The sequence below is a fragment of the Dioscorea cayenensis genome, unplaced genomic scaffold, assembly GCF_009730915.1.
Source record: "Dioscorea cayenensis subsp. rotundata cultivar TDr96_F1 unplaced genomic scaffold, TDr96_F1_v2_PseudoChromosome.rev07_lg8_w22 25.fasta BLBR01001793.1, whole genome shotgun sequence".
In the NCBI taxonomy this organism is placed as follows: Eukaryota; Viridiplantae; Streptophyta; class Magnoliopsida; order Dioscoreales; family Dioscoreaceae; genus Dioscorea; species Dioscorea cayenensis.
In genome coordinates this window covers 35,467-47,932 of record NW_024088184.1, presented here as the reverse complement: position 1 = coordinate 47,932, position 12,466 = coordinate 35,467, and the positions used below count along the sequence as shown (strand labels likewise).

The window sequence follows — 12,466 nt, the reverse complement described above, 5'->3', positions numbered from 1 at the left end:
TTCGACTGCCACTAACTATCGAACTAAAACTGGTTTTGATTATTATTATTATTATTATTATTATAATAGTGGCAAAATTGATAGTGAATTTTATCATTTTATAGATCTTGTGTATTAGTCATTTGCTGAGTAGTTTATCTTTTTTGATATATATGAAATATTAAAGTGTACGTATATTGTATATTTTGTAATTCATCCACCAAATATTGTCCTATTTTTTTTACCATTAAAACAGTGCCATTATTTATTTATTTGATAAATACAACAAGCATATATATATAGTCAGGAGCACACACACTTTCTAGATTTTTTATCATTGAGTTTGTATATTCTCACCTAGTGACATAGGGTTCGAGCGGTAAGCTTGTACTTATAATCAGAGGTTTGTTACTACCACTACATTTAACAACACTTAAATTTGGGGCTCTTAAATTCCTACACTAATGCTTTATGTAGTGAGTTAATGCCGTCAGGTTATAAATTTTTTTGGATTATTATTATTATTATTATTATTATTTTCACATTGAGATGTTTTTATATGAAATGATGTTACATAGTAACATTGAATTTAATTATAATTAAAATTTCAATTTAAAGATGTATAAATAGTTGTTTTTGAAAACATTGTACACGTTTCGATCACTGGAAATGAACAAAAAGTTCCTCCAAAGTTCAGGTATTCACAAAAAAACACCATGACTTTGAGTATTATCAAAAAATCCTTCTTTTTTCTGACAGGTTATTTTTCAGACTTTTCTGACATAAAGGTGATTGATGTTGACATAAAGGTAACAGATATTAATCTGGGTGACTCTCAGTTTTTAAGCGAAAATACTCAAATTTTAAGCGAAACCCATAATTTTAAGCGGAAAAGTCAAATTTTTAAACGCTAAATGTATTATATGTTAAGTGAAAAACTTATGTAGTTAAGTCGAAAACACTAAATTTTAGCTAGAAACTAATAATTTTAAGCTGGAAAAGTCAAATTTTTAAATCGCAAATGTCGTTTATATGTTAAGTGAAAATTTATGTGATTAAACGAAAAACACGTAATATTAAATGGAAAACTATATTTTTTTAAGCGAGGAAGTACGTATGTAAAATAGAATAAACTAACAGTAGAAGTTGCATTAATCGAAAAAGTACATCGTCATAATCGAAAAAAATAAAGTTTGTCAAAAAAAGAGTGACTGCTCCCAGCAAATTCAAATGTCAGAGGGTCTGTCTGGGATGTTTTGAAACTTTCAGGAACTAAAAAATAATTTTCCCTTTTGATTATTGTCTATTATTTTTAAATAAAAATAATATAAGTATATTAAATATACCTTAAAAATAAAATCAATATTGTCCAAATTTAGGGTAGCTCAAAATGTGAGAAGTTTCATATTTTTTTTCTAAATTTTATTAATAAAATATAATAGTTATATTATTTTTATATTATATTGGTCAATTTGGAGGGGTGTGGGTGCACTACATGTGACGTTTACAATTTTGTTTTGTTGCGTGTTTTCAAAACTATACAATTATTTTATTTTATTGGATAATTTTTTTTAATAAATAAATCATAAATTTATTAAAAAAGACAGATAAATAGACGTCCAAGAAAAGCACGTAAACTCATAAAACAGTGACCAAACAATTTGGAGTACATAGATTAACATAATAATTCCTACAAAATTAATCCAGAAATTATAAAATTCAAACAATATCGCATCAAATAAATATTTTTAACCAAATAAAAAATTCAGATCCGACCCCGATATGCGCCAACAAACTCACCACCCGAATCCGCCAACACCCTTGATAAGTTTATCGGATCCACCCGATAAATTTAGATCCGACCCGGATAAGATCCAAAACGGATCCAAATGCGACATTGGATCCGATACCCATCCCGATCATCCATCTCTCCTTCTTTTCCTCGATAAGCTAGCTCTCTTGAGAAGGCCAACAATGGAGGAAGAGAAGGCCGCAGCGTACTACGATGAGCTCTCTCGCAAGGGCGAGGGCGCCGCAAAGTTCAAGCAAGGCCTCGGCTTCTCCTCCCAGCGCTCCTCCGATCCCTTCTCCTCCTCCAAAGCCGCCAGTTCTCTCTTCTCCAATTTCGTCCGCGCTTCCAGTCCTGGAAAGGAAGCGGAGGTCGATAAGAAGGCAGCTCTTGAGAGCATCCAGAACAAGCTCAAGAAGAGCCGGGATCGCTCTCCGTCCCCTCGTAGTCGGGGCAGGGATGATCGCCATTCGCGTGGATCTCGCCGGCGTTCGTCCAGTAGGGAGAGAGGAGGGAGGGAGAGGCACGATAGGGAGAGAAGGAGAAGGTCTCGAAGTGATTCGGGAGATGAAAGTAGAAGCGGTCGGCGCCGGAGGAGCAGACGGAGCCGTAGTCCTCATGGGGGTGGGAATCGGGATAGGGAGAGGAGTAGGAGAAGCCCGAAGCGTGAGAGCTCGAAGAGCAAGAATGTCGGCGTTGATTACTCTCAGCTCATCGAGGGTTATGCTCAGATGGTCAGTGTTTTAGCTATCTTGAAAGAGCTATATTCCTTTATCTAATTGTTCTTATTGATTGGTCACAGGCGCCGGCTGAGAGAGTTAAAGCGAAGATGAAGCTTCAGCTTTCACAAACTGGTATTTGTTGTATTTTTCATGGCATTTTGTCACATTGCGAATGTACCTCTTTCTTCCATGTATCTGTGAATTACTGTTTACTGCTTGTTTCAATTTTGATTCTTGAGCATCAGAGTAAAATTTGAGGAAATGTCTTTGTGGAAATGCATGGTTTTGTGTTTGATTCTTGAGCATCAGAGTAAAATTTGATGGAGTTCTCTCCTCTTTTTTTTTTTACCCTTTGTTTTTAAGCCATTAGTTAATAGAAAATGACTTCTGTCAAGTGATAGCCTTGGATGATATAGACCAATATGAAAGATTTGAGTAGTTAGATTGCTTCTCTTGAACTCGTGATGGATGGACATCCTGCTCATATATCCTTTCTTCTGTTTGTTGTTTTGTGAAATATATGTTAAGGAATACCATGTCTTTGATCTTTCTGGATCATGTTTTTGTTAAAAGAAAAATTCAGTGCTATTCCTTTAACATCTGATGATTTGTATGTTCAATAAAACAAAATAAATGAAATCAACAGTTTGTCATTGAGTAGAAGAGGTTTTGTATTACTTAGCTGTACAGGATGGCAAGGTGTCTAATCCTGTACCAAGTTCGGTTTGGAGTCATATATACTGTATCACATTGGTGGCATTTGTGTATGGGGTCTTATGGTCAACTTACTTTTGTCATTTCTTTGGCAATTCCCTTGTAATTTTATGTATAACTAGTCTAACTATATTTCTACTTTAATTAAACCTGGAATAGCATCTGCCTTTGTAGCTATAATATCATTACTTGTGATATCATATTATAATTATTCTTCACAATAACAATATTTAACACTAGAGAGTTTCAGTCTTGTTTAGTACTTGAAAGTTATAATTTTGGGCACTTCTGACATTAATTTGGGAAATGCTGCATTAGAATGGTGGAGCACAGTCTAACAGGCCTTACTTTTACTATTCGAAAATGTGATAGGAGTTATATGTATTTCTAGGCATATGTGTGCTTGAACAAAAAACTTAAATTTGGTATTTTTTAAATTTCTCTCCTTTACATCTTTTATATTGGTATTTAAACTCCCTAGATTTTTATGCTGGAATGATATTTCTCTTCCAAAAAAATTGAATAATTTATTAGGAATTCTACATTATCAATTTTTGTGGGATTTCTGTACGATTGATTATTCATATGCTAGGGAATTTTGTTTGGAAAACTGACTTGCAAAACTTTATTCCACTAGAAGAAGGGACTTAGACTTATCCTTTACTTTTTTGTAGCGCAATTATTTTTTGTCACAGTGAGGAAAATAATTAATCCTATTCACTTAGAATTAGTCTGCATTTACTTGTTTGCCAAGTCCAAATAGATTTTACCTCATCCCGACTTACAGCATGACAAAAAATATTTCTTGCAGCTGCTAATGACATGTCTAAGGGCACAGGATGGGAACGATTTGATTTCAATAAGGATGCTCCGCTTGATGATGATGACGAAATTGAAGGTGAGTTATTTTTCCAGGATTACTGTGTATATATTTTTAATTTTATGATAGTATTTAGCTGCAATTAATTATACAGCTGTCTGCCATCTTATTTTGTTATTATTCTACACCTGAAAAGTGTTTCGAGGGATTCATCATGTTTTAGTGATATGCCTCTTAATGGAAGTTTATCAGTGAACTTTGTGCCTAATTAATACAGGGCTGCCTCTTTTGCTGCAAACTAATGCAGTGTGATTTCAATGCTTTATTCTTTCTCGATCAAGCCACTATTGCTGATATATTATCATCTTCTCTTCGCAAATCCAATTTTAAGGAATGATTTATGCCTCCAGTGATCTATAACAGTGTTTTTTTTTTCTTTGGTTCTTTTTGTAATGTTTAAAATTCTTTTTGCACTTCCCACAAGACATGAGTGTGATGTTCTTGAACTTCCCATTATGATTGCAATCTGTTGTATGGTTAACTATATCTTAATTTTCTCCTGATTTGTAGCTGCTGAAGGTGATGCCTCAGTAGTCAAGGGTATTGGGCAAAGCTTCCGATTTGCCGCAGTTGAGGTACATGTATTTCTTTGTTTCTTTGAATTGCACATATACTGTACAAGTGCTACCTGTTCAAAATGGAAAAAAATATGAAAAGATCTGTGATTGCATCCATAATCAGCATCCTATAATCTAATAAATAGGCGAAGCTAGAGGCTGATGTTAAGGCTGCCCATGATCAAGCAATGTTTGGAACACCAAGAACCTCGCCATTGACGTTAGAACCTGCATCTATTCAGGATAATGAACCAAAAGAAGCTGAAAGTGAGGAACTACGAAATCCTCTTCTAAGTGAAAAGGCATGACTCCTTGAATTCTTTATGTACCTTCATGTCTCTTGAATTTTTCCTATTTGAAGATGTTGATATTCTCACTGCTCCTGCTGTCTTTAGGTTATTGCAATGCAACAAGGTTCTTGGCGTGATCGAGCTCGGAAAAAGGCTTCATAGTCAATGCGAAATGTTCGTTACCCATTCTTTATGTACCTTCATGTCTTCATGTCTGTTAGTTTTTACTTTTGAAAATGTTGATATTCTTCTCAAATCTGTTGTTTTTAGGTGACTGCATGTGACTGCATGTGACTGCATGTGACAGGGTTCTTTCCATGATTGAGTCCTAAAAAAAGCTTGGTTGCTGTGCAAAAGGTTAGTTAGCCTTTTTTTGGGTTCCAGTTTGCATGAATTTTCTTAGGAAGTCCCTAAACCTGATTTTGGGAGGAAGTATATGGTTGATATGATCCTCTTTCCAAGTCAGGAATTTGTAACTATAATCAGCAGAAACTTCAAGTCGGAACCATTGATTAATTTTTCTTTTTTTAATAGAATGTTTGAGAGGTAGTTGTAAGCTATTTGTGTCAAATAGTCTTCTACTTTTTTTTTCCTAAACTTTTATCTGTATCAATTTTATGCCCATGCATATATATATAAATATATTCCAAGCTTGTGTAAGGTGCATACCATAGTAGGTCAAATCCTTTTATTATTATTTATTTTTAATTTTTAGTCTGACTATAATATAAAATTTTCTAATTTCACAATTTTGATGGTGATGACAATATCTGTCAAACAACACGGATAAATTGAACAAATAACAAATGGATAATTTATGCATCCATTTCCTTTTGATATACTGCCACCTTCATCCATTTTACAAATTGGATTTGCGATATTAAAGTGACTTTTATGCTTTAATTTGAAAGAGTATGTTAACATATGTTTATTTTATCTAGTTGATCTTAGTGTATCAGATATGATTAGTTTGATCATTATGCATAGTTATTAATTGCAATTTTATTAATTTTATCACTAAATAATTCCCAAAAATGTCACACCTTGTCACATGTCACAATTTGGATTTGTTTTTTTCATGTGACTGTAAGAACTTGATCGTTAACCTATTTATGGCTTTATGAATCTTCATGAAATGAGCCGATGTTCAACAAGGACAACTAGGTACATAGTTATAACGTTTTAGATGGACTAGAAAGATCTAGAAGCAACAAAATCAAAATAGCTCTTCGTTTTGTGCTTTGGAACCTTGTTGGAGGTTAACAAGAGAAAAGTAAGGGCCAGAGGGTCCTTTGGCAATAAGAGAAGCATGACTCCCCTTCTCCACAACCATCCCTTTCTCAAGCACCGCAATAAGATGACAATTTTGTATCGTGCTTAGCCTATGTGCCACCACCACACTTGTCCTCCCTATCATCACCCGTTCGAGTGCCTCTTGCACCATTTTCTCTGATTGACTGTCTAATGCGCTTGTTGCTTCATCGAGAAGCAATATAGCTGGGTTCTTTAAGACTGCTCTTGCAATTGCAATCCGTTGTTTCTGCCCACCAGACAATTGCACGCCTCTATCCCCACACCATGTCTCATATCCATCCTTGAGGCAGCTTATAAAGTCATGTGCATTGGCCACTCTTGCTGCTGCCTCCATCTCAGCCTCTGTAGCCTTCTCAGTTCCGTACTTGATGTTTTCTTTGATAGTCCCGGCAAACAATGTAGGCTCTTGCCCAACGAGCGCAATGTGTTGCCTTAACGCTAGAAGATTGTATGCCTTTAGGTCTTTTCCGTCTATTTCTATTGTTCCTGTCAAAGGGTCATAGAACCTCTCAATAAGTCCGATTATGGTAGATTTTCCCGATCCACTTTGCCCCACAAGCGCAGTTGACTTCTCAGCTTGAATGCTTAATGAGAAATTCTTGAGGATAACAATGTCAGGCCTAGCTGGATAAGCAAAGTCAATATCACAAATATCAACATTGCCAATGAGCTTTTCCGGTCGGTGGCCCTTTGGGTCATTAGGTTCAATCCCTGTGCATCGGTCCAATAGAGCATACACCGAGTCAACTGCATCACCACCCTTTGCAATATCAGAAGTCATGCTACCAGCATCAGCAATAACATTACCAGTGCGGAAAAGAACAAGAATAGTTTGTAATACTGCCTTGGCAGTGATATCTCCATGAGTTACCAGCTTCCCGCCATACCAAAAGTTGAGAGCCCAAATGCATATTGTAAGGCTCCGGGCAGCACTGAGGCCGAAACCGGCATACCATGACTGCTTCACACTCTCCCTTAGAGGCTCCTCTTGAGCTTTCTCAAAGAGATGAAGAATGTGGTCTTGTGAAGAGAAAGCGGTGACAGTGCGGAAGTTAGAAACGGCTTCAGAAGCAAGTTTGCTACTCTCAGCCTGAGCTTTGATGGCCTTTCTGGACATGTTCTTGAGCAACATTTTACGTGCCCAGTAAGACATAATGACAAGAGGTTGGACTGCTATAATAACCAATGCTAACTTCCATGCAATGACCAACCCTATGGTGCATGCTATGGCAACTGTGGAGAAGGTTTGGATCAGGAATGCCATTCTATCTCCAACAAGTGATCTCACCTGCAGACATTGCATCTCAAACAAAGGTTAGTATTTTAAGCTTATAAAGTTTTTTGTGCTTCAACTTGTTTGGAATTCAACTATGCAATCCGCATTGAATGAAGGGGGTAACTATGGGCGAACTAATATTACTTATATTCTTCCTATAGGTGGTATATGCTTCTGATATTTAAAGTTTGTGCTTGACTCAGTTCGATTGATATGTGGAATTTGTTCAATTTAACCTATCTTAAACATGGCTTCAGTGTTTTATACTATAAAAGATGTCTTAAATTTTTATGTCAAAGTAATACGCGTCGTATAAAATTTTCTCTATTTTATTCGCCTTAGGATATTTATTTATGCCACAATTTTTCATGTGGATGGTGATTTACTTACCGCATAAGCATCATTGGTAAGGCGAGAGCAAATAGCACCAGTGGAATTCTCAGTCTGATCAAACCAACCAACTTCAAATGTGAGAATTTTGGAGAACATCTTCTCCCTCAATCTCTTCGTGAGGTACTCTCCCATTGCACTTATGTTATAATGCTGCAAAACATTGATGAATAATGAGAAAATTGATAAGCCAAGCAAGATCAATGAGTATGTCTGCATCTTGTCTTTGATTTCTTTGTGATCTTTGAGAAAGTATGCGGAGGTCACACTCCCTTGTACATACGAAAAGAGAGGTTGAACTCCTCCCGAAAGGATAGAACTCAAGATACCAAGCAGCAGTTGCTTCCATTCTGGTGAGCTCATTAGAAGTAGACGGTGAAATGATATGGTTGGCAACTTCTTCGTCTTCGACTTGTCTTTTGGTTCCTCATTGTTATCTACAGACTTTGCAAAGTCTAATTCATAGTCGGTTGAGAAACTCCGGTTTATGGTTTGACTTTTTGGATCTTTATTATTGCCTTTGTTTGATGAAGATGCAGATGGTCTGTCTTTATCTTTGATTGCTCCCTCTGAGGATTGCTGGAGATGAACTAGTGATGAATAGAGACCATCTTCTTCTCCGATAAGCTCATTGTGTGAGCCGATTTCCATGACTTGCCCAGCTTGGATAACGGCAATGAGGTCTGCGTGGCGGATTGTGGAGAGACGGTGGGCAATGACTATGGTGGTTCGGCCTAATGAGGCCTTGTCTAGTGCTTCTTGGACGATCTTCTCTGATTCTAAATCTAGTGCACTTGTAGCTTCATCGAGGAGGAGGATCTTAGGGGACTTGATCAATGCTCTTGCGATAGCTATTCGTTGTTTCTGGCCTCCAGACATTTGAACTCCTCTTTCTCCTACCTGTTTAGTATAAAAAAACTAAGTTATTATGAGAAAAAAAATTATAATGATACAACATATACTATGTTATTTACATAGAGGTTCCAGCGTACACCAAATATGTATGGAATGAATTGCAAATATGAAAATGTGACTCATATCTAATTTAGATTATGAGGTGCTACTACAAGATAGTAGTTGGATTTTGAAATCCATTTACGTACGCTTCAGTTCAGACCAACTACCTAAGAATAAATTTGGATTAAACATAAACTTTAAATAAAATGTATTTTGTCAAACCAAAGCAATACGGGATTTTCAATTCCATGCTGTGCGCACATTATTGATTGTTGCGTTTGTCTTCAGTCCAACCACCAAAGAATAAATTTGGATTAAACATAAACTTTAAAAAAATGTATTTTGTCAAACCAAAGCGATATGGGATTTTCAACTCCATGCTGTGCGCAGGTTATTGATTGTTGCTTTTGTCTTCAGTCTAACTATCTAAGAATAAATTTGTATTAAACATAAAATTTAAAAAAATATATTGTCAAAACCAAAGCGATATGGGATTTTTAATTCCATGCTATGCGCACGTTATTGATTGTTGCGTTTGTCTTCAGTCCAAACCACCTAGGGATAAATTTGGCTTAAACATAAACTTAAAAAAAATGTATTTTGTCAAACCAAAGCGATATGGGATTTTCAATTCCATGCTGTGCGCACGTTATTGATTGTTGCGTTTGTCTTTAGTCCAACCACTTAAAAATAAATTTGGATTAAACATAAACTTTTTAAAAAAAATATTTTGTCAAATCAAAGTGATATGGGATTTTCAATTCCATGCTGTGTGCATGTTATTGATTGTTGCGTTTGTTGTATTTGTAAAAAAATTATATTTCATCCTAATATATATATATATAACAATTCACCTGAGTGTCATAGCCCTGAGGCAACTGAGAAATGAAATTATGAGCATTGGAAGCCTTGGCAGCGGCCACAACTTCATCCATTGATGCATCCTCTTTGCCAAACAATATGTTTTCTTTTATTGAAGTTGCAAACAGAGCTGGTTCTTGACTCACTAAACCCATTTGAGACCTCAACCACTTGAGTTTCAACTTCTTAATGTTCACACCATCCAAAAGAACCTCACCATGCAATGGATCATAAAACCTTTCCAACAATGCAATCACTGTAGACTTCCCAGAGCCACTACCACCAACAAGCGCCACCGTCATCCCAGCCGGCACATTTAAGCTAAATTTATTCAGTATCACATTCTCCGGCCGGGACGGGTATGCAAAATTAACCCCTTTGAACTGCACCTCTCCGTCGACACTCATTAAGATCTCACCTTCCTTTGTATCTACGTCAATCTTCGGGATTCTATCCATGACCTCCATAATTCTTTCCCCAGCAGCAATTGCCTCTGAAAAGTACTTCATATTGGATAGAGCTGAACCAAGTGTTCTGCGTATAAATCAATAACAACTCAAATAAACACATTCAAACAAGTCATACAGCTAATATGTTGTGATGCCTAGATTTATGTAAAATACTTACAAACCCCCATAGGTTATTTCCACTCCTACAGCATAGATATTTCCTCCATGAGCACCGGAATACAAGATAAGCTTGCTGCCATACCAAGATATAAAAGCCCATATAGCAAGACTGATACCATTGCTTCCAATGGCTAAACCTTTAATTAGTCCTTGACGAAGGCCAAGTTTTACACAGCTGTTGAATGTATCAGAGAAGTCTGCCATTGTCTTACTCTCTCCGACAAAGGAGTAGACGGTCCTAATAGACGATATCGCTTGCTCGATAACACATGTAGCTTTGTCACTCTCCTTCTTTATCTTCCTAGCTAGACTCATTAGGGTCCTCCCATACAAAATTCCAGGGATGATTAGGAGTAGTACTGTAGGGAATGCAACTAGTGCTAACCTCCACATGACTATGAAGGCAACTGTATAGCTTCCCACAAAGATGGAGCAACACATTATGAAGTTAGGCACCTATAATACATAAATACTGTGAGATGGATTCCATCCAACATAAAAACTTACATGATTATGTTTAATAAATCAATTGTAATAAGAGTTTAATTTTAGTTAAAAATATGAAATTTGCATGAATATACGCAGGGACCTTCTCACTAATGACATCTTGAATGATGAGGCTATCACTGCAGACACTAGTGATGACATCGCTGGTAGAGGACACCTTGAGATCAAAGTACTCCACGTCTTGTCTTAGTATTGCCTTCAGGTAATAAGCTCTCATTCTTGCCGCTTGTCGTTCCCCAGTTCTCATCCAACAGTATCCTTCTGCACCATATGATTCATCAAAGACATGTTAATTTGTTTATAGTGCTTAATTATTTATGACAAAACAACATTAATGAAATTAAAATTTATGAAATGTTGGGGTTTTCCTTCATTTTTGGAAGGTTTTTAGCTAAAGTCTTTTGAATACAAGACCTCGGTGTTTCCTCACAAACAGACAACAAATCTAAAGCAGTTAAATACAAAAAAATCAAATAAGTATAACAAAATAAACATGAGAGGAGAAATTAAAATTAAAGAGAGTTCTTAATTTGCTCTCTAATTGTTTTTTCATTTTAATAAATTTATGATTTATTTATTTATATTAAAAAAACAAATTAAAGAGGGAGGATATATGTATTGCAGAGTAAGTGAAATTACCTAAAAATATAACCAGAAGTGATCCACAGGCTAGAAACAACAAGTTCAACGAGTACTACACGGATTAATAGAAAGATCATCCATCATGAAGTTTAGCAGTGATTAAATATAATATAAACTTAATTAAAATTAAGAAAATATTAACATTGAGACAGAATAAACTTAATTATTATTTTCAAAACATACAAGATAATAATGTAACCTATCTAGATACAAAGAGTAATTTAGAAATCTCACTTTATTGATCTTGTCTTCAGAGACAAAATTAGTGGCATCCCCTAAATTATTCATGATCTTACTTGTTTGAAAAATTAGCACTGGACTTGAAAGACCGTCACAAATTGCACCGAGGAAACCAAAAACCACCAGCCAACGGTCCGTAGTATCAGTGAGCTGAAGCATTCTCCATATAAAGGAATAAGAATTTCTTATTTTCATACTCTGAACTCCTTGATCCATTTTCTCTTTTCCTTTGCTCCTAAGTCTTGAATATCTATCTATCTATCTATAGACATATTCTTTTGTGATGTTATTACTGGTATATATTTGATAATGGGTCATTCATATATACAACTAGTGTACAATCCTTATTCATTGCGGGTTGGTAGCTAAACTTCAAGCTTGTCCATGGGCTATCTAGCTACTTCATACATCCATATGCACGTATGTACTTAACTATTAACAAGGTACAAGTAACAGTGATGAACAACTCCACTACCCCTCCTCCCAAGCCCCCTCGGAAACCTCCGCTTAAACCCCCAGATCCCATCTTCGCGCCCCCTGCTGGCACTTCATGGGCCAAAGTGGTTGGTTCTTCATCGTCCCTCCTTTGAAAACCCACTACACCGCAAAAAGCTCACTTTGACGAGTTGAAAAACTCTGTTAAAACTTGCATCACCATTAGTCGGGATCAATGGCTCTCTGCCAGAGATTCCATGCAATATGCCCTCTACGCCAAATTC

General features: G+C 36.1%; 2 protein-coding genes across 3 annotated transcripts; one reads left to right on the top strand and one right to left on the bottom strand.

Moving 5' to 3' along the window:
• Positions 1 to 1,778: 1,778 nt before the first annotated feature.
• Positions 1,779 to 5,584, top strand: LOC120257002 (probable ATP-dependent RNA helicase DDX46). 2 transcript variants are annotated; one of them, XM_039264641.1, is made up of 7 exons: positions 1,779 to 2,502; positions 2,571 to 2,622; positions 4,016 to 4,102; positions 4,595 to 4,659; positions 4,884 to 4,943; positions 5,037 to 5,105; positions 5,202 to 5,584. In XM_039264641.1, exons 1-6 carry the CDS (start codon positions 1,954 to 1,956, stop codon positions 5,091 to 5,093), a joined length of 870 nt encoding a protein of 289 aa, XP_039120575.1. In that variant the 5' UTR covers positions 1,779 to 1,953; the 3' UTR covers positions 5,094 to 5,105; positions 5,202 to 5,584. The 2 variants fall into 2 exon arrangements, with proteins under 2 accessions (XP_039120575.1, XP_039120573.1); XM_039264639.1 differs by having other exon boundaries at positions 4,788 to 4,943.
• Positions 5,585 to 5,645: 61 nt separating this feature from the next.
• LOC120257001 (putative multidrug resistance protein) lies at positions 5,646 to 11,963 on the bottom strand. Its single transcript, XM_039264638.1, has 7 exons — positions 11,742 to 11,963; positions 11,505 to 11,559; positions 10,948 to 11,126; positions 10,357 to 10,814; positions 9,723 to 10,263; positions 7,912 to 8,811; positions 5,646 to 7,533 (listed from the first exon to the last, which is right to left on the bottom strand). Exons 1-7 carry the CDS (start codon positions 11,961 to 11,963, stop codon positions 6,148 to 6,150), a joined length of 3,741 nt encoding a protein of 1,246 aa, XP_039120572.1. The 3' UTR covers positions 5,646 to 6,147.
• Positions 11,964 to 12,466: the final 503 nt, after the last annotated feature.

Bases quoted from the DNA above. Each gene is read 5' to 3' on its own strand.
- LOC120257002 (XM_039264639.1), top strand. From the start codon at position 1,954: ATGGAGGAAGAGAAGGCCGCAGCGTACTACGATGAGCTCTCTCGCAAG. The intron at 4,103-4,594 runs GTGAGTTATTTT...CCTGATTTGTAG, and splicing joins TGATGATGACGAAATTGAAG to CTGCTGAAGGTGATGCCTCA. The intron at 4,944-5,036 runs GCATGACTCCTT...TGCTGTCTTTAG, and splicing joins ATCCTCTTCTAAGTGAAAAG to GTTATTGCAATGCAACAAGG.
- LOC120257001 (XM_039264638.1), bottom strand. From the start codon at position 11,963: ATGGATCAAGGAGTTCAGAGTATGAAAATAAGAAATTCTTATTCCTTT. The intron at 11,127-11,504 runs GTAATTTCACTT...CATATGGTGCAG, and splicing joins ACTTCTGGTTATATTTTTAG to AAGGATACTGTTGGATGAGA. The intron at 8,812-9,722 runs GTGAATTGTTAT...TATACTAAACAG, and splicing joins CTCAGGGCTATGACACTCAG to GTAGGAGAAAGAGGAGTTCA.